This window comes from Heteronotia binoei, chromosome 4 (assembly GCF_032191835.1).
Source record: "Heteronotia binoei isolate CCM8104 ecotype False Entrance Well chromosome 4, APGP_CSIRO_Hbin_v1, whole genome shotgun sequence".
Classification (NCBI taxonomy): Eukaryota; Metazoa; Chordata; class Lepidosauria; order Squamata; family Gekkonidae; genus Heteronotia; species Heteronotia binoei.
The window spans coordinates 171,909,896-171,934,467 of record NC_083226.1 but is presented as its reverse complement, the minus strand read 5'-3'; the positions used below and the strand labels follow the sequence as shown (position 1 = coordinate 171,934,467).

Here is a 24,572-nt window from a genome sequence, read left to right as displayed (position 1 = left end):
GGCAATGGCAAACCGCCCCGTAAAAAGTCTGCCGTCCGAAATGACTTGTGCTTGTAGTCTTTACCTTTCGGAGTGACTGATAGACCTCTTCTCCGCGAATCTGTCTAATCCCGTTTTAATAAGAACAGATGGGCGGTGAGAGAATCCCAAGGGAGAAACAAAGAATGCATCGAGATGTCCTAATGCAACTCACACGATAGTGATTGATGGCTGGGTACAGACGGGGCAGCTTGCATGCGCGTGGGAGGTGTCTCAGATTGCACTGCCCTGAAATGGAGTAGACAAATCCCATTCGGGTGAGGCATCCATATATCACACAGGGGTGCTTCGGCACAATCACGTGGTTGTTGTGTGCCGCCCCCTTAGTGCAGTTTGGGCTTGGTTTTTTACTTACGTTTTTAGCAGCCATACGCTCTGCGGCAGTGATCTTTAAGCCGCCCTGAGCCATTCGCAGAAGGGACGGGGTATAAATTAGGGTATAAATAAATTGGTATAAATTGGAAAAAATCCAGAAAAGGGCAACTAGAATGATTAAAGCTTTGGAACGCTTTCCCTATGAAGAAAGATTAAAACGCTTGGGGGGCTCTTTAGCTTGGAGAAACGTCGACTGCGGGGTGACATGATAGAGGTTTACAAGATTATGCATGGGATGGAGAAAGTAGAGAAAGAAGTCCTTTCCTCCCTTTCTCACAATACAAGAAGTCATGGCATTCGATGAAATTGCTGAGCAGTCAGGTTAGAACAGATAAAAGGAAGTCCTTCTTCACCCAAAGGGCGATTAACACGCGGAATTCACTGCCACAGGAGGTGGTGGCGGCTACAAGCATAGCCAGCTTCAAGAGGGGATTGGATAAAAATATGGAGCAGAGGTCCATCAGTGGCCATTAGCCACAGCATATTGTTGGGACCGTCTGGGGCAGTGATGCTCTGTATTCTTGGTGCTTGGAGTGGGGGGGGGCAAAGTGGAAGGGCTTCTAGCCCCACTTGTGAACCTCCTGATGGCACTTGGTGGGGGGGGGGGTTGGCCACTGTGTGACACAGAGTCTTACGTTCTTAAATAGAGAGACAGAATACCAGTGAACGCCTAGAGTGGATCCGCCTTGCTTGCACACACCCGCAGTCAGACAGCAGGAAATGCAGGAGGGGTGTGGCAGAAGATTTCACTACCACTTCCCTACTGGTAGCTATCTGGCAGCTACTGGCAGCCGTGCCTGTCTAATCTTAACTATTTTATCTGCCTGGGGGAAGTGCCTTCATAAGAACCTAAGAAGAGCCCTGCTGAATCAGACTGGATGTGCGAGGCGACCTGGCGACCCTACTGAGGTCTTGCCCCTCCCTATGCTCCACCCCCCCCTCCCCCAAATCTCAAGAATTTTCCAAGTCAGAGCTGGCAAACCTACTCCTAAGTGTCACAGAGACAAATCGACATGGTTGGTTGGAAGGGGCTAGGCCAGGGGTCTCCAGCCTTTTTGAGCCTGTGGGCACTTTTGGAATTCTGACACGGGGTAGCAGGTGCACAGGGTAGGAGGTGCAATCACAAAATGGCTCCCGTAGGAGGCGGAACCAAGCTTAAAGTGACTGTCACAACGGGCAGAGCCCGCCCCAAAGTGGCTGCTGCAGTAGGTGGGGCCTACTGCAGCAGAACTTGCTGACGGGGGTCCATGTTAGGGGAGAGGGGGAGGGTTTGAGGCTCCTTCCTAGCTTTCAGAAATGGCTTTCTAAGGGAAATGAGATTCTGATCAGACTAGTAACATGTCATTTCTTCTTAGAGTCAAAGCTGGTGACAGAAGCTTATTATGTTCTGGGAATCTTGTAACTTGTATCGCATCACAGAATTCTTAAGACGTGACAATGAAGGACAAACGTCAGATGAGTCTAGTTTTTAGCAGGGCTTTTTTTGTAGCAGGAGCTCCGTTGCCTATTAGGCCGCACACCCCTGATGTGACCAATCCTCCAAGAGCTTACAGTAGGCCCTGTACGAAGAGCCCTGTAAGCTCCTGGAGGATTGGCTACATCAAGGAGGTGTGGCCTAATAAGCAAAGGAGCTCCTGCTACAAAAAGAGCCCTGGGAGCGCCTACGTTGGCTCAGATTGGTCATCTGAATCCAGCTGATGTTCAGCAAACCTGGAAGTAATGTAATGTAATGTAATGTAATGTAAAATTTTATTTATATCCCGCCCTCCCCCGCCAAAGCAGGCTCAGGGCGGCTAACAGCATTTCAAGTAAACAATACAATAATAAAAACATTAAATTCACATTAAAATTCACATTAAAACCAGTCAATAGTCAATAATTAATTAAAACATTCCTAAATTAACACTGGCGGTAAACGTTATTAATCTGGCGGTAAACATTAATTCAGTTATTGGTGAACGCCTGTTTGAAGAGGGCGGTCTTGCAGGCCCTGCGGAACTGGTCTAAGTTCCGCAGGGCCCGCACCTCCTCTGGGAGTTGGTTCCAGAGTTGTGGGGCCGCAACGGAAAAGGCCCGAGTGCGGGTGCTTTGAAGTTTAACTTCTTTTGGCCCAGGGATATTCAGTCTGCTTTTCCCCACTGACCTCAGTGCTCTCTGGGGCTCATATGGGGAGAGACGGTCCCTCAGGTAGGTCGGTCCTTGGCCATATAGGGCTTTAAAGGTTATGACCAGCACTTTGTACTGGATCCGGTATACGATTGGCAGCCAGTAACACCTAGAATTACTTTCTTTATTTATTTATAACGGTCATAGACCAGCAAACAATTAATAAAAAGTCCAATTCATAACCAATAAAAGGTGATATAAATATACAAGAATTATTATACACTAAAATATGATACCACCTAAAATATACATAAAATACGAATACAGACTTTTAAGACACTGACGCTGAAGATGTAAAGTCAGTGTTAAAACCAAGGATAAACTAAAAGCCTCTTTGTTTCTTCCCTTAATAAATGAATTATTTCTTCACTGCCTAAGCCAGGATTTAAAGCAGTAAAATCATACAAAATCAAAACGGATTGTCCATAAAAATCATACATAAAAGGCATAAGATACTGCCATAAAACTACAAGTATAACAAAACATGGCAGTTACAGCCAACAGATTGGCAAAAAGTGTTTAGCCATTTCCTGACTGAATCGTTAAAAGTTTTCCTTACTCTTGTGGCAAGCCAGCCAAATTTTTGCTCACTTGTATGTAACCTCAGGGTTCCAATCGCTAAGAAGATTCTTAAGGAGTTGCGATTTTCGGCTACTGGCAAAAGGTATGGCCGTGGAAAACGGAAGTACTTCTCGATGATCCTTATAAGCCTCACAGTCAAATATGGCATGGACTAGAGATTCGATACCATCATTGCTGCGGCAGGGACGTAATCGTTCTTGGAACGGCACCTTTTTGTATCTCCCCTCCACCACCGCTGAAGGGAGAACGTCCCACCTCATAAGAGTAAACGTTCTTCTGTATTCCTTGTTTGTTAAGCGGTATAAGTAGAGCATCGAGGTCACCCTGTTGATTGGTTCTGTCAGAGCTTGCCATTCAGTTGTGCTATTGAGGTGGTTTTGTCTGACAACGTCCAATATTCTCTGTTTCACTATCTCCCCAGCACTATCATAAGTGAGAGAACTGAGATATGGTTTGGAAAGGCCGTAATAATGAATTCTGTCCTCGATGGCCCTAATCCATCTTGGGACCAAGGTAACTTGCAGAATTAAACTGATCAAGCCCTTAGGAAAAACCTGGGATTACAGTTCCGTCCCTGAGCCTTGATTGACAGGGCATAGTAGAAAGCAGGGCAGACACCTGGGGTTGACCTAACCATCAAATCAAAGTCCCGATTGGCCTGTTAACATGAGATAAAAACTTGTTTACACAATCTCAAGGGTAGAGGGGATTCGCCCAGCACACCTCAGTGTGAATTAGTGGTCAGAATGTCTGATTCCAGCCAGGGAAACCTGGGTGAACATAACATAAGAGAACATAAGAGAAGCCATGTTGGATCAGGCCAGTGGCCCATCCAGTCCAACACTCTGTGTCACATAAGAACATAAGAGAAGCCGTGTTGGATCAGGCCAGTGGCCCATCCAGTCCAACACTCTGTGTCACATAAGAACATAAGAGAAGCCATGTTGGATCAGGCCAGTGGCCCCTCCAGTCCAACACTCTGTGTCACATAAGAACATAAGAGAAGCCATGTTGGATCAGGCCAGTGGCCCACCCAGTCCAACACTCTGTGTCCCATAAGAACATAAGAAAAGCCATGTTGAATCAGGCCAACAGCCCATCCAGTCCAACGCTCTGTGTCACACAGTGGCCAAAAGAACCAAGTGTCATCAGGACATCCACCAGTAGGGCCCGGACATTAGAAGCCCTCCCACTGTGCCCTCCCCCAAGCACCAAGAATACAGAGCATCACTGCCCCAGACAGAGTTTATTTATTTATTTATTTATTTTTCATATTTATATCCCGCCCTTCCCGCCGAAGCAGGCTCAGGGTGGCTAACAACATTGTAATATCAACAATAAAACCGTTACAACAATCACAATAATAATCAGTTAAAAATTAAAACAGTTTACAATTTAAAATTATTAATACAGTTTTAAAACAACAGTTTGGGTGCTAAATCCCATGCCATACATTCAGTGGTGTTGGGCATCTAGGTACTTTGGTTGAAGGGCATTCGAAATAATGTTGTTTTGCAGGCCTTGCGGAACTGGGCAAGGTCCCGCAAAGTTCTAACATCGTCTGGGAGTTGGTTCCACCAGTGGGGGGGCCTCAATAGAGAAGGCTCTTTCTCTGGTAGCCTTCAATCTCGTCTCCCTCGACCCGGGGATTACTAATAGGTTTTGTGATCCAGATCTGAGTACCCTCTGGGGAATATATGGGGAGAGACGGTCCCTAAGGTAGGCAGGTCCTCGGCCGTATAGGGCCATATAGTTCCAGCGATAAGCTGCAGCTAATAGCCACTGATGGACCTCCGCTCCATATGTTTATCCAATCCCCTCTTGAAGCTGTCTATAAGAACATAAGAGAAGCCATGTTGGGTGCAAGTCACTTGGTGATTTACGGGCAGTCATTCTCTCTCAGCTTAATATGCTTGTTGCAAGGATAAAACGAGGAGAGCAGATGTTGCTCTTAGCTCCTTGGAAGAAAGTGCGATAAAAATATTTAATTTGATGTAAATACTAGAAACCCTGCCTATTTCCCGCTAAGAGGCAGATGGCAACCGCGATCATCGTCTCTTAAGTTGGCGGTACGGCAATCCAACATTAAGGAGCAATGAAGAAGAAAGAGCAGATCTGTTGGTGAGGACAGTCTTAGAATGTCCCAGTCGCATCAACCAACTGAGAATTTGGGTGAAGTCAAGTTTCCCCCAACCAGGATGGCCCAAAGCTAACCAGATTTCATCCGATCTCAGAAGCTAAGCAGGATCGATCCTGATTAGTACTGGGATGGGAGACCACTGAGAACTCCAGGATCGCTATGCAGCGGCAGGCAGTGGCAAACCACCTCCGAACATCTCTTACCTGGAAAACCCGTGTGTCACTATGACTCGATATCACTTTCCATCACTACCAAGTTTGAGAGAAGGGCCTACAGAAAGCTTTTCTGGATCCAACCAAAGGTCCGTCTGGTCTAGAAGAAGAAGATGATGATATTGGATTTATATCCTGCCCTATACTCTGAATCTCAGAGCCGTCACAATCTCCTCTACCTTCCCCCCCCCCCCACAACAGACACCCTGTGAGGTGGGTGGGGCTGAGACACCAGCTGCCCTTTCAAGGACAACTCCCACGAGAACTATGGCTGAACCAAGGCCATTCCAGCAGCTGCAAGTGGAGGAGTGGAGAATCGAACTCGGTTCTCCCAGATAAGAGTCCGTGCACTTAACCACTACACCAAGCTGGCTAGCGTCTTCTTTCATAGAGTGGCTGATCAGTTGCCCTGCCAAAGTCCCGCAAGCCAGGTGCAAAGCCCTCCCCCACACACACACACACAGACAGATGTGGCCCACCCCAGAAACTGGTATTCAGGGAAGAAACGTAGCAGTCTAAGAAGGCACGCGAATGGAGGTACTTGAAGGAACAAGTTGAAGAGCTAATCGAAGGGCAGTTTAATCATCCAGAGAGCAGAGAAGGGAGGAGAGCAACTGTGTGTTTCAGTTCAGAAGAAGGGTGAGCCTCACCACACCGCTCAAGTCTCATTAAGCGGCTACTTGGTCTGTCACCCAGATGTTGAGGCGCTTTATTGAAAACTGAAGGAGCCTGTGTTAATGAGGCTGGGAGATGGTGTTGTGGATATCCTGTAATTAATTGAAAATGCTTTCCTGGGGGGCAGAGGGGAGGCGGAAAGCAGGGGTCATGATTCAAACCAAATGGACAGCCTAAGGCCGGCTATTGAGCTGGCAAAGCCTTCTCTGGCCTTTCACTCAGATCCCTGTCTCTCCTCCCCCCCACCCCCCACCAACCCCATTGCTACACCCTGCAACATGTGTGGCACGAGTTGCAGCATTCGCATGACCACTTCAGGACTCAATGAACTGCACCCAGACCAGACCTTGCCGGGTCAATTGGGTTGTGTGAATCGCTTTCTTAGGCAGGCTCGTAGCTACGGAGGGTGGGGGGGGGGAGGTTGCTCTATTAAAAACCCCTTCCCTCTGTAGGGCCCCTTCGTTGGAGAGGGAGGGAGGGAGAGAGCACATGAGAGAGCAACAAGAGCGAGCGAGAGAGAGCACAAGATGCGAGATTGGTAATTGGGACAAATTGGAAGGTCTTCAACAGGAAGGGAGAATTGCCAGAAAGCAAGAGAGACAGCGTGAGAACAAGAGAGTGGCAGCGAGGGGGAGAGCGACAGTGAGAGAGCGCAACAATGAGGGGGAAAGCTAGAGAGCGACAGTGAGAGAGAGTGCGGCAGTGAGGGGGAAAGTGAGAGAGCGACAGTGAGAGAGAGAGAGTGGCAGTGAGGGGGAAAGTGAGAGAGCGACAGTGAGGGGGAAAGTGAGAGCGCGACAGTGAGAGAGCTCAACAGGGGGAAAGCGAGAGAGCGGCAGCAAGAGAGTGACAGCAACGGGGAGAGCGAGAGGGCAACAATCAGAGAGAGAGTGCAAGAGAGCTGGGGCTGGGCAGGCTGGCCACAGCAGGGAAGAAGCAGCCAAGCCCCGTGACCCCCACCACCACCATTTTTTTTTTAAATCTCCAAGGCCCTCCACCCAAACTTTTCTGGCTACGGGGCTGTTCTTAGGACAATGGGAGACAAGTATCTTTACTGAAACTACTGTCAGACTCCAGGGCTGTCACTTTCTCCAGGACTCCTTTGTAGGGCTTGCTGTGGGTGGAAAACCATCCTGGCCTCCACCCCCCTTGGAGATCAGGGCCCTGCATGATCTATTACAGTTCTACAGGGCCTGCAAAACAGAGCGTCCATTGACGCTGGCCCTCAACTCACTGGCAGAGCACACATGCTACCGATAGGAGCTCCAGATTTGGTCCTCAGCATTTCCGACCAGTTTCACACAGCAGGCGACAAGGAAGACCCTTCCCTGAAACTGCAGGGTACAGCTGCCAGCCAGAGTTTGCAGCACTGAGCAAACTGACCCAACGGTCTGATTCGGTGTAAAGTCGCTTCCTTAACACCCAAGGTGGATCTTTGCACCTCGCCGCTAAGAATGGCAGTTTCCCCCAGTCAAATAGGCAAGTGGTACCGCAGGCGGAATCTTCTTCTGCAGCATCCGGCCTATTTGGGTGCTCTCCCAGGTCTCGTCACAAGACAGAGGCAACCAGTGAAGTGGCTAAGTTTGCGGGTGACCCTAAATTGTTCAGGGTGGTGAGAACCAGAGAGGATTGTGAGGCGCTCCAAAGGGATCTGTTAAGGCTGGGTGAGTGGGCGTCAACGTGGCAGATGAGGTTCATTGTGGCCAAGTGCAAAGTAATGCACATTGGGGCCAAGAATCCCAGCTACAAATACAAGTTGTTGGGGTGTGAACTGGCAGAGACTGACCAAGAGAGAGATCTTGGCATCGTGGTAGATAACTCACTGAAAATGTCAAGACAGTGTGCAATTGCAATAAAAAAGGCCAACGCCATGCTGGGAATTATTAGGAAGAGAACTGAAAACAAATCAGCCAGTATCATAATGCCCCTGTATAAATCAATGGTGCTTTCTCATTTGGAATACTGTGTACAATTCTGGTCACCGCACCTCAAAAAGGATATTACAGCATTGGAAAAAGTGCAGAAAAGGGCAACTAGAATGATTAAAGGTTTGGAATACTTTCCCTATGAAGAAAGGTTAAAACACTTGGGGCTCTTTAGCTTGCAGAAACGTCGACTGTGGGGTGACATGATAAGAGGTTTACAAGATTATGTATGGGATGGAGAAAGTAGAGAAAGAAGTACTTTCCTCCCTTTCTTACAATGCAAGAACTCGTGGGCATTCAATGAAATTCCTGATCAGTCAGTTTAGAACGGATAAAAGGAAGTACTTCTTCACCCAAAGGGTGATTAACCTGTGGAATTCACTGCCACAGGAGGTGGTGGCAGCTACAAGCATAGCCAGCTTCAAGAGGCGATTGGATAAAAATATGGAGCAGAGGCCCGTCAATGGCTATTAGCCACAGCATATTGTTGGAACTGTCTGGGGCAGTGATGCTCTGTATTCTTGGTGCTTGGGGATGGGGAGCAAAGTGCAACGCCACTGAGGATGTTCTCCGCAGCTGAGAACGAAACGTCTGGAAGGAAAACTTTCTCCAGTAGAACACGGCACTTGATCCCGAAAGACTCTACAAACCCTAATCATGAGATAAATTGTTTTCCCAAAATTAACTTTCATGTTTCTGGAACCAAGTGCTTCCTGTCACTCTCAGTGAGCCGACAGTCTAGGCCCATTTTGACAAAGTTCTTCAGTTGGGTGAAGACCGTCTCAATGGAGGGGGGTGCGACTGAACATATGAAGAAGTGTTTGCAAGTTGAAGTCAATTATTGATTTCCTGGAGATGTACTGAGAATATTCTTAGAATCGTGTATACATTGTAGCTTTGGATTCCAGCTCTGGAGGCAACAGCAGCTGAATACCATGGGTCGTTGGTTGAGCATCTGCATTGCTTGCAGCAAATCCCAATTTCAGTTCCCGGCCTCTTCTGTGAAAAGAATAAGGTAATAGGTGAATTGAAAGCTCTCCACCCGAGACCCTGGAGAGCCACTGCCAGTCAAAGTAGAGAGGACTAACCATTCTTCAGTGCTATAACTCCGTACAACAGGGGTGGGGAACCTTTTTTCTGCCAAGGGCCATTTGGATATTTATAACATCATTCGTGGACTATACAAGATTATCAACTTAAAAAACAGTGCTCTGTTGAGGGAGAACGATTCAGGCTGGGGAAAATTAATGCAAATAATTGTTTTTCTATTTGAAGTCATGTGGAAAGGAAAGGAAAGGCCCCCTGTGCAAGCACCAGTCGTTTCCAACTCTGGGGTAATGTTGCTTTCACAACATTTTCACGGCAGACTTTTTACGGGGTGGTTTGCCATTGCCTTCCCCAGTCATCTACACTTTCCCCCCAGCAAGCTGGGTACTCATTTGACCGACCTTGGAAGGATGGAAGGCTGAGTCAACCTCGAGCCGGCTATCTGAACCCAGTTTCCACCGGGATTGAACTCAGGTTGTGAGCAGAGCTTAGGACTGCAGTACTGCAGCTTTAACACTCTGCGCCATGCGGGGAAGAGCCTAATTTGGCGCACACACACACACACACCTGACCTGTTACCCTAGGCAAATGCATAGGTCCAGGACTTTTTTGTAGAAAAACCTCAGCAGGACTCAGTAGCATATTAGACCACATCCCCTAATAGTAGTATATTAAGTCACATGCTCATTAACATATTAGGCCGCACCATCTGGGATAATCAAGTGCAAACTGAACTGGTGGTAGCTGGCTTTCACACACACACACACCCCGAGCCCTGACACCCCTCCCTCCCTCCATGAGGAAACTGCAGCTGCTCCCAACAGACCTTTAATGGCACCCACATACCCACAGCAGTCCTTCACAATGCCCATCACTCAAGCTCCACAGAGCAGAAGGAAGGCAGGGAAAGAAATGGGGGGAAGAAAGTGAAATAAAGAAATGGGGGAAGAAAGGGTAATAAAGGAAAATAAAGAAATAGGGGAAGAAAGGGAAATAAAGAAATGGGGGAAGAAAGCATAATAAAGGAAAATAAAGAAATGAGAGGGAAATTTACCTGACCTGTGACAGTGACTTTTCCAGACCCCATAGCAATCCTGGCCAGCCAGCCAGGCCCCAAGGAGGCCACTGTGCAGTGCGACTGGGCCCTGTGATCCCTTCAGGCCAGCTGAGCCCCAGGGAGGTCACTGTACAGCATGGCTGGGTCCCGCAATCCTTGCCGGCCAGTCGGGCTCTAGGGAGGCTGCCACATGGCTTGGCTCAGCCTAGTAATCCCCAAGGGCCAGACCAAGTGATCTCGAGGGCCGTAAATGGCGCTCTGGCCAGATGTTCCCCACACCTGCCATATAAGATGATTTCATGTGTTCTGGGGGAGGGGAGTGGCCTATATAGTCCTCCCCCCTACCATCTCAGCACAACCCTGTGAGAAATATCTGGTTGAGAGCGAATGAGGAGAATCAGTGGGACACGGTGATTCCTGGATATAAGCTATATCGGAAGGATAGGGAGGGAAGGGTTGGAGGTTGGGTGGCTCTGTATGTCAGAGAGGATATACGGTCCAGTAAGGCTGAGATCAGAGAATTAGATTCACTTTTAGAAATGCTTTGGGTTGAAATAGAGGGCCCAAAAGGAAATTTAACTATGGGAGTTTGTTATCGCCCACCAAATCAAAAGAGAGAGGACGATTATAATATGATGGAAGGCTTAAAGATAGCGGCTAAACGTAAAAACTGTGTTGTAATAGGTGATTTTAACTACCCGCAGATTGATTGGGTCAATATGTGTTCTGGTCGAGAGAAAGAGATTGAGTTTCTTGATGCTCTCAATGACTGTGCTATGGAGCAGATGGTCTCAGAACCTACCAGGGGTGGGGCGATCCTGGATTTGGTCCTAAGTAATGCCCAAGATTTGGTGAGAGATGTAAAAGTGATTGCGCCGCTTGGGAGCAGTGACCATAATGTTATTGATTTCACCGTTTGTATAAATAGGGAGTTGTCCAAAAAGACCACCACAACCACGCTTAACTTTAAAAGGGGTAAATACACTGAGATGAGGAGGCATGTGAGGAAGAAACTGAAAGGAAAGGTACATACGGTCAAAACCCTTGGGGAAGCTTGGACGCTATTTAAAACTATAATCCTAGAAGCTCAGATAAAATACATACCACAAGTTAGGAAAGGCACAAACAGGCATAAGAAAAGGCCTGCATGGTTAACAAACAAAGTAATGGAAGCTGTAAAAGGTAAGAAGGACTCCTTTAAGCGGTGGAAAACCAGTCCAAGTGAGATTAGTAAAAGGGAACACAGGCTGTGGCAAATCAAATGCAAGATTGTGATCAGGCAGGCAAAAAGGGACTATGAGGAGCATATTGCAAAAAACATAAAGACCAACAATAAAACTTTCTTCAAATATATTAGAAGTAGGAAACCAGCCAGGGAGGCAGTGGGGCCCTTGGATGACCATGGGGTAAAAGGATTACTGAAGGAGGATAGGGAAATGGCTGAGAAGCTAAATGAATTTTTTGCCTCCGTCTTCACTGTAGAAGACGAGAACTTTTTGCCCGCCCCAGAACCACTAATTTTGGAAGGGGTGTTGAAAGACCTGAGTCAGATTGAGGTGACAAATGAGGAGGTCCTACAACTGATAGACAAATTAAAAACTAATAAGTCACCGGGTCCGGATGGCATACATCCGAGAGTTCTGAAGGAACTCAAAGTTGAACTTGTGGATCTTCTAACAAAAATCTGTAATCTTTCATTGAAATCTGCCTCCATTCCTGAGGACTGGAAGGTAGCAAATGTCACCCCCATCTTTAAAAAAGGTTCCAGAGGAGATCCAGGAAATTACAGGCCAGTCAGTCTGACTTCAATACCGGGAAAGTTGGTAGAAACCATTATCAAGGACAGAATGAGTAGGCACATTGATGAACACGGGTTATTGAGGAAGACTCAGCATGGGTTCTGCAAGGGAAGATCTTGCCTCACTAACCTGTTACATTTCTTTGAGGGGGTGAACAAACATGTGGACAAAGGCGACCCGATAGATGTTGTTTACCTTGACTTCCAGAAAGCTTTTGATAAAGTTCCTCATCAAAGGCTCCTTAGAAAGCTTGAGAATCATGGAGTAAAAGGACAGGTCCTCTTGTGGATCAAAAACTGGCTGAGTAATAGGAAGCAGAGAGTGAGTATAAATGGGCAGTCTTCGCAGTGGAGGACGGTAAGCAGTGGGGTGCCACAGGGCTCGGTACTGGGTCCCATGCTCTTTAACTTGTTCATAAATGATTTAGAGTTGGGAGTGAGCAGTGAAGTGGCCAAGTTTGCGGATGACACTAAATTGTTCAGGGTGGTGAGAACCAGAGAGGATTGTGAGGAACTCCAAAGGGATCTGTTGAGGCTGGGTGAGTGGGTGTCAACGTGGCAGATGCGGTTCAATGTGGCCAAGTGCAAAGTAATGCACATTGGGGCTAAGAATCCCAGCTACAAATACAAGTTGATGGGGTGTGAACTGGCAGAGACTGATCAAGAGAGAGATCTTGGGGTCATGATAGATAACTCACTGAAAGTGTCAAGACAGTGTGCGTTTGCAATAAAAAAGGCCAATGCCATGCTGGGAATTATTAGGAAGGGAATTGAAAACAAATCAGCCAGTATCATAATGCCCCTGTATAAATCGATGGTGCGGTCTCATTTGGAGTACTGTGTGCAGTTCTGGTCGCCGCACCTCAAAAAGGATATTATAGCTTTAGAGAAGGTGCAGAGAAGGGCAACTAGAATGATTAAAGGGCTGGAGCACTTTCCCTATGAAGAAAGGTTGAAACGCTTGGGACTCTTTAGCTTGGAGAAACGTCGACTGCGGGGTGACATGATAGAGGTTTACAAGATAATGCATGGAATGGAGAAAGTAGAGAAAGAAGTACTTTTCTCCCTTTCTCACAATACAAGAACTCGTGGGCATTCGATGAAATTGCTGAGCAGACAGGTTAAAACGGATAAAAGGAAGTACTTCTTCACCCAAAGGGTGATTAACATGTGGAATTCACTGCCACAGGAGGTGGTGGCGGCCACAAGTATAGCCACCTTCAAGAGGGGTTTAGATAAAAATATGGAGCACAGGTCCATCAGTGGCTATTAGCCACAGTGTATGTGTGTATATAACATTTTTTGCCACTGTGTGACACAGAGTGTTGGACTTGATGGGCCGTTGGCCTGATCCAACATGGCTTCTCTTATGTTCTTATGTTCTTATGATTACCCAGGTTGAGAGGTTTCCCAGTGAGTTTTACAGCACAGCAGGGATTTGAACTCGTGTCTCCTAGACTCCAGTACAACACTCTAACCCAGGGGTGGCCAAACTTGCTTAACGTAAGAGCCACATAAAATAAATGTCAGATGTTTGAGAGCCACGAGACATGAACGTTAGGTGTTTGAGGGAAGGAAGGAAGGAAGGAAAATGTGGGGGAGGTAGAAAGAAAGCAACTTTAACTTTAAAAGCGTTCTCTAAGCTGCTGGCTGGTTTTGCTTGGAGAAGTGATTTAAATAGACCGATGCCTTCTCCAAGGTGGTAGGGGCTTTGAGAGCCACACGATATGTGTAAGAGCCACATGTGGCTCCCGAGGCACAGTTTGGCCACTCCTGTTCTAACGACTGTACCAGATCAGCTCCCAGCTGGGGCGAGTGCAAGAATCCACAGTATCTTTCCTCAGGATGGAGTGTGTCTTATGCAATGGATCTTTCTTTTTTTGTTCGGTTTGTTTATAATTAATGGAAACCAGACTTTGGAAGGCAGGACACGCAGATCCTTATTTATATGAGAGAATATGTCTGTGTTTTGTTTATGACTCATTCCTGCTTCTTGTCTTGTAACTTGGGTTTGTTTAAACGAGTTCTTTTCGGAGGCCAAGGATCACAGCAACGCATAAGACAATATATGCACAAAATGAAATACAACAGTACCGAATTTTCGTGCGAATGTTTTTAAGACGAAACTTTCAAAAAAAAAAGCAAGCCCCTTCATTGCACGCGTGTTTGTGTGTGTGTGGTATTCTTTTTCCATCAGATACATTATCTCTCAAAAGGACTTGGAGGTGACTTTTATTCTTTCAACGCAGCTAGCGCGAATTAGATCGCTGGCCATTAATCTAGCCGGTAGTCGATAAATGAGCCCTCCTCGAAATCTTGGCCGCCCTCGGAACACTTCAAGGACGGCTCAAACAGGAAGGTGTAAATTAACGTTGCGAACCGTCATGAAATTAGGTCGACTGGGACGGAATTTTTTTTTTTTATCCTTTACTGGAATCAAAGCCTACTTTTTTGTTGTTGATTTCCTGGTTTCATAAGATACTTATGAATTTACTGTACATAGACATCTCAGGCAGAGAAAGACAGGTGGTAGAAAGTGCCGTCTTGTTGCGGTCAAATGATAGCAACCTTGTACGTTTTTCAAGGCTAGAGACGTTTGGAAATACTTGGAGAGCCAGTTTGGTGTAGTGGTTAAGTGTGCGGACTCTTATCTGGGAGAACCGGGTTTGATTCCCCACTCCTCCACTTGCAGCTGCTGGAATGGCCTTGGGTCAGCCATAGCTCTGGCAGAAGTTGTCCTTAAAAGGGCAGCTGCTGTGAGAGCCCTCTCCAGCCCCACCCACCTCACAGGGTGTCTGTTGTGGGGGAGGAAGATAAAGGAGATTGTGAGCCGCTCTGAGACTCTTCAGAGTGGAGGGCAGGATATAAATCCAATATCTTCATCTACCTCACAGGGTGTCTGCTGTGGGGGAGGAAGGGAAAGGAGATTGTGAGCCGCTCTGAGACTCTTCGGAGTGGAGGGCGGGATATAAATCCAATATCTTCATCTACCTCACAGGGTGTCTGTTGTGGGGGGAGGAAGGGAAAGGAGATTGTGAGCCGCTCTGAGACTCTTCGGAGTGGAGGGCAGGATATAAATCCAATATCTTCATCTTCTTTGTCATTGCCTGTTTCTCCATAGCGACCCCAGTATTCTTTGGTGGTTTCGCATCCAAGTATGAACCAAGACCAGCCTAGCTTAGCTTCTGAGATCTGACCAAATCCATCTAACCTGGGGCATTCAGTACTGGACTTCTTTCTTAGGGAGACTATATGGTGTGGGGGTTGTGCTAAGATGCTAGGTATGTTGTGCTGTTTATGTGCCGGCTGAGTATTTTAAGCTAGGTTTTTAATTGTTAACAACTTTTAGACTTTCATTATTATTTTCGTTTTGTAAGTTTTATGCTTTCATTATGTTTCGTTTTGTTAAGCCACCAAGTTCTCTGCATAGGTAGCACTAGGGTTGCTAGCCCCTGGTGGAGGCGGGGCATGTCCTAGATGGCTTTCAGCCAGTAGCATGACATCACTTCCAGGAAAACCCGGAAGTGACATCATTCTTCTCTAGTAATTGTCTGGAACTGTGGTAAAACCATAAGCGTTTTCAATGATTCCTAGAAAGTAGTTATATCTGGCTTTCCCCACGTGACATCACACCGTTTACTTACTTACTTATTTACTTTATTTGATTTCTATCCTGCCTTCCCCACTCAGGGGCAGCTCGCAGCATAAAACCACACAGCAAACAATTAGAATCCATACGATATTGTAAAATTTCACGTTCAATAATTAAAACAGTCAAAAAAATGTTTTGGCGCTAGCCTCCTTGGTGTTGTACAATTTCAATGGCAACAATATTTCTTCAATTTCCCTACAGTACAGGCTCAGTGTCAGTTAAAAGTCAACCGGAAGAGAGTGGCCTCGCAGGCCCTGCGGAACTGGGCAAGGTCCCGTAAGGCCCTCGCTTCCTCCGGCAGTTGGTTCCACCAGTAGGGGGCTGCTATCAAGAAGGCTCTCTCTCTAGTGGTCTTTCGTTTGGCCTCCCTCGGCCCAGGGATTGCTAACAGATTTTGAAATCCAGTTCTAAGTACCTTCTGGGGAACGTGTGGGGAGAGGCGGACCCTAAGGTAGGCAGGTCCTAGACCATATAGGGCTTTAAAGGTAATAACCAGCACCTTGTAGCGAATCCGGTATACTATTGGCAGCCAGTGCAGTTCCCGCAGTCCCAGCTGTATGTGCTCCCACCTGGGAAGCCCCAATAGCAACCTGGCCGCCGCATTCTGCACTAGCTGTGGATTCCGGATTCGAGACGGGCAGCCCCAAGTAGAGGGCATTACAGTAGTCCAATCTCGAGGTGACCACTGCATGGATCACCATCAGTTGTGTCCTTGCCGACTCCTCCCCTCAATCACCCAGAAGTAACATCACACCAGCAGCTTTGTCCCTGCTCACTCCTCCCCCTCAGTCACCCACCGGTTGCCAGGCCTAGCAACCCTAGGTGCAGGGCCAGCTCGCCCACTAGGCAAACTAGGTAGTTGCCTAGGGCACCGGGAGGGTGGGGGTGCCAAATTGGGCTCCCCTCTCCCAGTGCCCCAGGTGAGTGCCTAGTTTGCTTGCCTCCTCCGCGGGCCCGCAGCCACCCGTCCTTTCCCGCGCCTTGCTTCGCCAGCACAATGCTGTGATCTCGCAGGCGGGCAGCGATGGGACAGGAACGGAGGAGGAGAAGGAGGGGGCGGGTGGGCGTCTCAGCACAGCACCCGGGGGGGTGAGACGGAGCATGGTGCTGCGTTGCAGCGCTGCGGGGGGGGCGCCATGCGTCCATGGACCAGCGCTGCCTAGGTGGCATAGAAATTTTCTAAATAAATATATTTTTAAAAAAAACAGTAGGACCACCATGGGGCACGGTTGCAGTTTCTACAACCTTTACCACCAAGGGTGCATAAAAACCTGAAAGACATGAGAAGGTATGGAACCTTTTGGTTTTCTTCACAATCTAAAACAGCTAGTAACTTACTTACCTGCAAGTTTTTAAATAGACGGCTGCCTCTCTTGAAATATACGGAGGGGGGGGCGCATCACAAAGCAGATGATGCCTACAAAAATATCCTATGATTTCCATTTAAGTAGTGCTAAGCGAATACAAAAAATGAATTGATTTCTATTAGAAGCACCAGCATACAACAGACAAGGTATCGGGACATAATTCAACTGTACTTGAATGTTTAACCTACTGCTGTTGATTTTTTAAAATTTTCTTGTAAGGGTGCTGTGAAAAACTACAACAACAACAATTTTTATTTATATCCCGCCCTCCCCGCCGAAGCAGGCTCAGGGCGGCTAACAACACAATTCCATACATTAGTTATACAAACAATTACACAAAAACTACATTAACAATTTAATTAAAATCTATTAAAATTCTAAAATTGATAAAAAAAAATATACTGGTGCTATTTACAAAGGCGAATTCCTTAGCAGTTACCCTCTTGGTCGGTGAAGGCCAATCGAAAGAGGATAGTCTTCCAGGCCCTGTGGAACTGTTCAAGATCCCGCAGGGCCCGCATTTCCTCTGGCAGTTGGTTCCATAGGCGTGGAGCCATAGTAGAGAAAGCCCGGTCACGGGTGCTTTGTAGCTTCACCTCTTTCGGCCCAGGAATGGTCAGCAGGTTTTTCTCAGCTGACCTCAGTGCTCTCTGGGGTTCATATGGGGAGAGATGGTCCCTAAGGTAGGCAGGTCCTCGGCCATATAGGGCTTTAAAGGTAATAACCAGCACTTTGTAGCAAATCCGGTATACAACCAGCAGCCAGTGCAGTTCGCGCAGCCCCGGCTGTATGTGCTCCCACTTTGGGAGCCCCAACAGCAATCTAGCCGCCGCTTTCTGCACCAGCTGCAGTTTCCGGGTTCGGTACAGAGGCAGCCCCATGTAGAGGGCATTACAGTAGTCCAGTCTAAAGAGTTATTTTAAAATATACCCCAGAGTTTAAAAGTAATATTTGGTGGCATTTGAGGTTGCTATAGATTCCTTCCCCCCATCCATAATGCTATAGATTCCTTCCCCCCAGCCATAATGCTTTAGATTCCTTCCCCCCAGCCATAATGCTAAATGTTGTAGTGAATGTTATTTTATGTGGGAAGAAGACCATGGGATCTGAAACCAAGTTAGGGACTGCTTTGCCTTCTGTCTTAGTCTCCTAAGCCAGTCTGGTGTAGTGGTTAAGCGTGCAGACTTTCACCTGGGAGAACCGGGTTCGATTCCACACCTGCCGATGTGACCTTGAGTCAGTCACAAGTTCTCGCAGAGCTGTTCCTCTCAAGAGCCGTTTCTGTCCGAGCTCTCTCAGCTCTGCTTATCTCGTGTCTGTTATGGGGAGGGGAATGGAAAGGAGATTGTAAGTGAAGGGTGGGGTATAAAGCCAATCTCCTCTCCTCTTCTTCACCTTCTTTCCCTTTGTGGCACGTAGAACGAAGGTAATAGGAACCCCCAACCACATCTACCATGCCCCAGTGAAAACTGCTCGAGCGTATGAGAATGTTAAAGGGAAGCAGAGTTGTAATATTTTTTTCCACAGGCATATCTCATGGAATGATTCTCTGATGGATCCCATAACCATATTGGAACTTCGGGGGGGGGGGACATTGCTGGAAGAGGGGGCAAAACACCACCTGTGGGACTTTGGTTCCTGGCCACCATGTGCTGTTGATAGCTCTATAAAGATTCGAGTCCAGTTCACCTTCGTGACTATCAAGATTTTCGGGGCATGAGATTTCAAGAGTCAAAGCTTCTAAGTAGCAGGCCTTGAATGACTAGATCCAGGACCAGTAGCACCTTAGAGACAAAAAAGGATTTTCAGGGTATGAGATTTTGAGAGGGAAAATCAGATACCATCTCAGAAACTCATACCCCGAAAATCTTAAGACGGGCCACATACCATATAAGAAGAGCCTTTCTGGATCAGCCCCAATGGTCCATCTAGTCCAGCATCCTGTCTCACACAGTGGCCAACCAGTTCCTCTGGAGGGTCAACAACAGGGCAGAGAGGCCCTGCTGGGTCAGACCAGGGAGGGTCCATCTAGTCCAGCCTCCTGTCTCACACAGTGGCCAACCAGTTCCTCTAGAGGGCCAACAACAGGGCAGAGAGGCCCTGCTGGGTCAGACCAGGGAGGGTCCATCTAGTCCAGCCTCCTGTCTCACACAGTGGCCAACCAGTTCCTCTAGAGGGCCAACAACAGGGCAGAGAGGCCTTGCTGGGTCAGACCAGGGAGGGTCCATCTAGTCCAGCCTCCTGTCTCACACAGTGGCCAACCAGTTCCTCTAGAGGGCCAACAACAGGCAGAGAGGCCCTGCTGGGTCAGACCAGGGAGGGTCCATCTAGTCCAGCCTTCTGTCTCACACAGTGGCCAACCAGTTCCTCTAGAGGGCCAACAACAGGGCAGAGAGACCGAGGCCTTCATACGAACATCAGAAGAGCCCTGCTGGGTCAGACCAGGGAGGGTCCATATAGTCCAGCCTTCTGTCTCACACAGTGGCCAACCAGTTCCTCTAGAGTGCCAACAACAGGGCAGAGAGGCCGAGGCCTTCATAAGAACATCAGAAGAGCCCTGCTGGATCAGACCAGGGAGGGTCCATCTAGTCCAGCCTCCTGTCTCACACAGTGGCCAACCAGTTCCTCTAGAGGGCCAACAACAGGGCAGAGAGGCCGAGGCCTTCATACAAACATCAAAAGAGCCCTGCTGGATCAGACCAGTGGTCCATCTAGTCCAGCCTCCTGTCTCACACAGTGGCCAACCAGTTCCTCTAGAGTGCCAACAACAGGGCAGAGAGGCCGAGACCTTCATACAAACATAAAAAGAGCCCCGCTGGATCAGACTAGTGGTCAACATCCTGCCTCACACAGTGGACAACCGGTTCCTCTGGAGGTCTAGCAGTAGGCCATAAAGGCCAAGGCCTGATGTTGCCTCCTAGCTCTAGGATTCAGAGTAGTGCCTCTGAATGTGGAAGTTCCCCTCAGAGTCACCATGGCTACTGATAGACTGATTCTCCATGAATCAATCAAATCCCCTTCTAAAGCAGTTTATTCTTGTGGCCGTCACTACATCCCCCTGCAGCAAATTCCACATTTTAATCACTTTTTGTGTAAAGCAGTATGTTCTTCTTTTCTGTCCTGAATCTACTGCCCATCAAATTCATTGGACCACCCTCGAGCTAGTATTTTGGGAGAGGAAGAAAAATTTCTCTTTCTCTCTCCACCACAGGCATAATCTTATAACCCTCCATCCAGTTTGGTGTAGTGGTTAAGTGTGCGGACTCTTATCTGGGAGAACCGGGTTTGATTCCCCACTCCTCCACTTGCACCTGCCGGAATGGCCTTGGGTCAGCCGTAGCTCTGGCAGAGGTTGTCCTTGAAAGGGCAGCTGCTGGGAGAGCCCTCTCCAGCCCCGCCCACCTCACAGGGTGTCTGTTGTGGGGGAGGAAGGGAAAGGAGATTGTGAGCCACTCTGAGACTCTTCGGAGTGGAGAGCGGGATATCAATCCAATATCTTCATCTACCTCACAGGGTGTCTGTTGTGGGGGAGGAAGGGAAAGGAGATTGTGAGCCGCTCTGAGACTCTTCAGAGTGGAGGGCGGGATATAAATCCAATATCTTCATCTACCTCACAGGGTGTCTGTTGTGGGGGAGGAAGGGAAAGGAGATTGTGAGCTGCTGTGAGACTCTTCAGAGTGGAGGGCGGGATATCAATCCAATATCTTCTTCTACCTCACAGGGTGTCTGTTGTGGGGGAGGAAGGGAAAGGAGATTGTGAGCTGCTGTGAGACTCTTCAGAGTGGAGGGCGGGATATCAATCCAATATCTTCTTCTACCTCACAGGGTGTCTGTTGTGGGGGAGGAAGGGAAAGGAGATTGTGAGCCGCTCTGAGACTCTTCAGAGTGGAGGGCGGGATATAAATCCAATATCTTCATCTACCTCACAGGGTGTCTGTTGTGGAGGAGGAAGGGAAAGGAGATTGTGAGCCGCTGTGAGACTCTTCAGAGTGGAGGGCGGGATATAAATCCAATATCTTCTTCTTATCTTTTTCTTATTATTGGTCTCTAAGATGCTACTGGTCTCAAATCTAGCCGTTCTGCCGTAGACCAACATGGCTGCCCTCCAAAAACTCTTTTTTAGTGAATGCGGTTGATTTTCTTTTTTAGAATGTTGGTTTTATATGTTACGTATGTTTGCAATCAGACTTCATAAACCATTTCAAATGGTATTTGGAAGGGCAGAATATTAATTCATTAATTGTCTGTCTTCTTTTAAGCAGAGAAACGACTTATAAAATCTTAAACATTTTAAAATATATCTCCTCTGGAAGGAGACAAGATTGTCAGTGTTTTGAGAATTCATGCCTTATAAGTAGATTGTGCCCATCTTTATTAGAAATCAGAAATGTTGTCTTGCTGTCGGTATGTTACTAATTTTCATTCATTAATTCAGTCAGTCTACTAAGGTGATATTAATGGCATGCTAACAGACAGTATATAAATGGCAGTTCTTTCTCTGTATGGTGTGCCGTTTTTCATCTTTCCGCTATTATTAACAATCTCCAGTCATAGGGAATCTTTTTATCAGCCTACATTAATCGTATTTCAGCAGCTATTTTGAAGAGCCCTCTGACAATCCAGTTGTCTCCAGAAGTGAAATGATCATTGTTTTTTGTTGCCCTTTAGCCATCTCACCGTTAAAGAAACGTTTCAAGCGCCGCGAGATCGAAGCAATCCAGTGCGAGGTGCGCAAGATGTGCAACTACACCAAGATCCTTTCCACGAAAAAGAACTTGGATCACGTGAACAAAATCCTGAAAGCCAAGCGGCTACAGAGACAATCAAAGACGGGCAATAACTTTGTCAAAAAGAGGAGAGGGCGTCCCCGCAAGCAGCCCCTCTCATTTGACGAAGACTCCAGAGACCAAATGCCAGTTTTGGAAAAATGCGTCGACCTGCCTTGCAAACGAGGTCAACGATTCACGCTGAACCCTTTAATATTGGAACAAGCAGTCAGTCAAGATACAATCATGGCCACCATTGAAGCTGTCGTACATATGGCCCGAGAGACAACGCAGCCTCCCCCTCCACCACCACCCCCTCCACGGACAGCCAGAGTGGGGAAAAGAAAAAACAAATCACAGCAACATCCAGAGGACGAGGATGACGAAGTAAAAGTCAAGAGGCATCGGAAAACTAGAGGAAGTGAAAGTGAAAGCCTTCCCTAGTTGCAGATGTGGCTGATCATAGGACAGTTCTGGACAGTTAGCACCCCGGGAACACGGCCCGGAGTGCAGAATTAGGCAGGTCTGTTCAACACCTACCGCAGGATCAGACTTGCTCTGCATTTCAGTAGCACAGCAGCCATGAAGAGTTCAGATAGGAACAACCAGTAATAATAATAATTACAATAATGATACATCTTTGGCATTATCCCTTAGGTTGATTACGGGAGAGGGAGAGGAAGATTTCTTTCCCCAACTCCCCCCCCCCCCCAAAAAAAAGTAGCGTTCTGCATTGCAGAGTTTCTGGTGCAAATCAGCATTGTGGTTCTCGTGTCTCTGAGGAGAAGGGGGTTCACTCAAAGTCACTAGAGATTCATCCGCAGTGGGGACTGATGGTATCCCTATGAGAATTGTCAATGTCATTCTGAACAGAGGACCTTGCCTCTTCCAATAGATGTAGTTGCGAGGGATAATGGTGCCAGGGCAGCTTCTTCGACTGGTGCAGGGCCACAGTGGGAAAATTCATGTTTGTTGGAAGTTGTCCCTATCACAGTGGTTTTAAAGGCGCAAGATCCCCTGCAGGTAAAAACATTGGCAATCCTCAGAACGGAAATTGCATTTGGGACTTTTGCTTTTCGACAACAGTGACAAAAAAAAAAAAAAAGGAGTGTGTAGATTCCTCAGCTGTTCTCTTGGTTTTAATCTGCTTTGACAATGTTTGTCTTTTTTGTTTCTATATGGGTGTTTTAGAAATGTTCACTGGGTTTCAGGCAACTTGATCCCAAAGGATCGAACTCGCTAGTTCAGAATCTGACCATTTTCCCTTCCTCGCCTCCATAATTCGATGCAAATAAGAAAATAGTGAGTGCCGTAGGCAATAGTACCAGAGTTCTACTTTACCGAGCACTCTTCTAGAAAGCAATGGAATAGCTTAGTGTTTCACAGTAAAAGCAAAAAAACAATATTAAGCCTTCCGACATAGTGACTTCGCGTTCCCATTGGCGATGTTAGCAAGAGCCTACCAATGCCTTCAACAGTTTTCGCTGAAAAGACCAAGTCTGTAAGAAAACCTGGGTGCAAAAATGATTGCAGGCGTTAGTAGGCTCTTGCTAACATCGGTAGGCTCTTGCTGGATCCGAGCAGTGTAGCAATGCCTTGACTTTAATTAATTAAAACAACAGCAAGTATAGTTAAAAAAAAAATTAACCCACATAGAAGATGAAACCAGAGGGAGAACAAAATCTTGACATTTCTTCGCAAGCATTTAAATTCAAATAACGGAATAAGTGTTCTTAATCTAAAATAATAATAATAATAATCAAAACGTTCAAAGGGTATCACCACTGCAGTTGTATTAATGCCACTTTGGACAGTTTTTTCCAAGTTGTGGTTGCCTTAATAAACTGAAAAATAATTTTTTTTTGTTCTTTTGTACATAATGTAATTATAAAAAAAAAATGAAGGAAATCAAGTCTGCATGGACACAAACTGTGTGTGACGAATTGTCTTTTTAAAACCGTCAGTTTCAATTGTCCAGTTCAAATTCAAAGTGTACTTTTAGCCACCAGTATTTTTTTAAGCTTGGATATATCTATATATGTGTATCTGAAGCATTTCCTTAGCCAAAACAAAAATACTAATATTATTTTGAAATGCAAAGACCTTTAAAGAATGTGTTATTACATTGCAGTGATAATACTTTCTTTTTAATGAAAATCAAGTTGGTTGTTAAAATTTAAAGCAAGTACTAAACAAATTCCTTTCCCTTGTTTCATAAATTTATTCCAAGTATCCTTGCATTGATCCACCTTAGTTGGATAAGGAGAGCCCTATTCATTAAGTTACAAATCTGATCTGAGGAGGAAATAAATCTCATTACTGTTAAACTCTGCATAGCATTACTAAAAAGAAATGTAACCCCTGTCCACACCCTGATTCTTATGTGTTTCCTTCCTCTTACTTAATTGCAAGTTGGAAAAGTTTTTTTAAAAAAACATAATTGCATTATTTATCAGAACACTTCAGTCTTCCTGCTCGGAATTTTGTAGGCAGCAGCTAAAACTTCCAAACCGACCCTGGCTGGGCTGCGTAGGAAACTCTTTCACTGATTCCCCACTAGCCTTACGCCACTCTCATGCTAATCTTCTCTGCGGGGCGTCCATCGGATTTCACACTATCTGCCCCGGGGCTGCAACTTGCTTTGCCTTTTTCATGTGGCAAACAGAAACCGCTTCTTAGAGGATCTTGTTTGCTGCGCGGAAGAGGCGAAGCAAGTTGTAGCCTCAAGACAGATAGTGTGAAATCTGACGGAAGCCCCGTGGAGAAGAACA

At 46.7% G+C, this 24,572-nt stretch overlaps 1 protein-coding gene across 1 annotated transcript in view; it reads left to right on the top strand.

Moving 5' to 3' along the window:
* Nucleotides 1-23,730, top strand: part of SETBP1 (SET binding protein 1) — a 436,393-nt gene extending 412,663 nt beyond the window's left edge. Inside the window, exon 5 of the mRNA XM_060236218.1 lies at nucleotides 21,704-23,730. Within this exon, the coding sequence (XP_060092201.1) occupies nucleotides 21,704-22,245 (542 nt within the window). The 3' untranslated portion in view covers nucleotides 22,246-23,730. The remainder of the gene's footprint in view (nucleotides 1-21,703) is intronic.
* The last annotated feature ends 842 nt before the right edge of the window (nucleotides 23,731-24,572 follow it).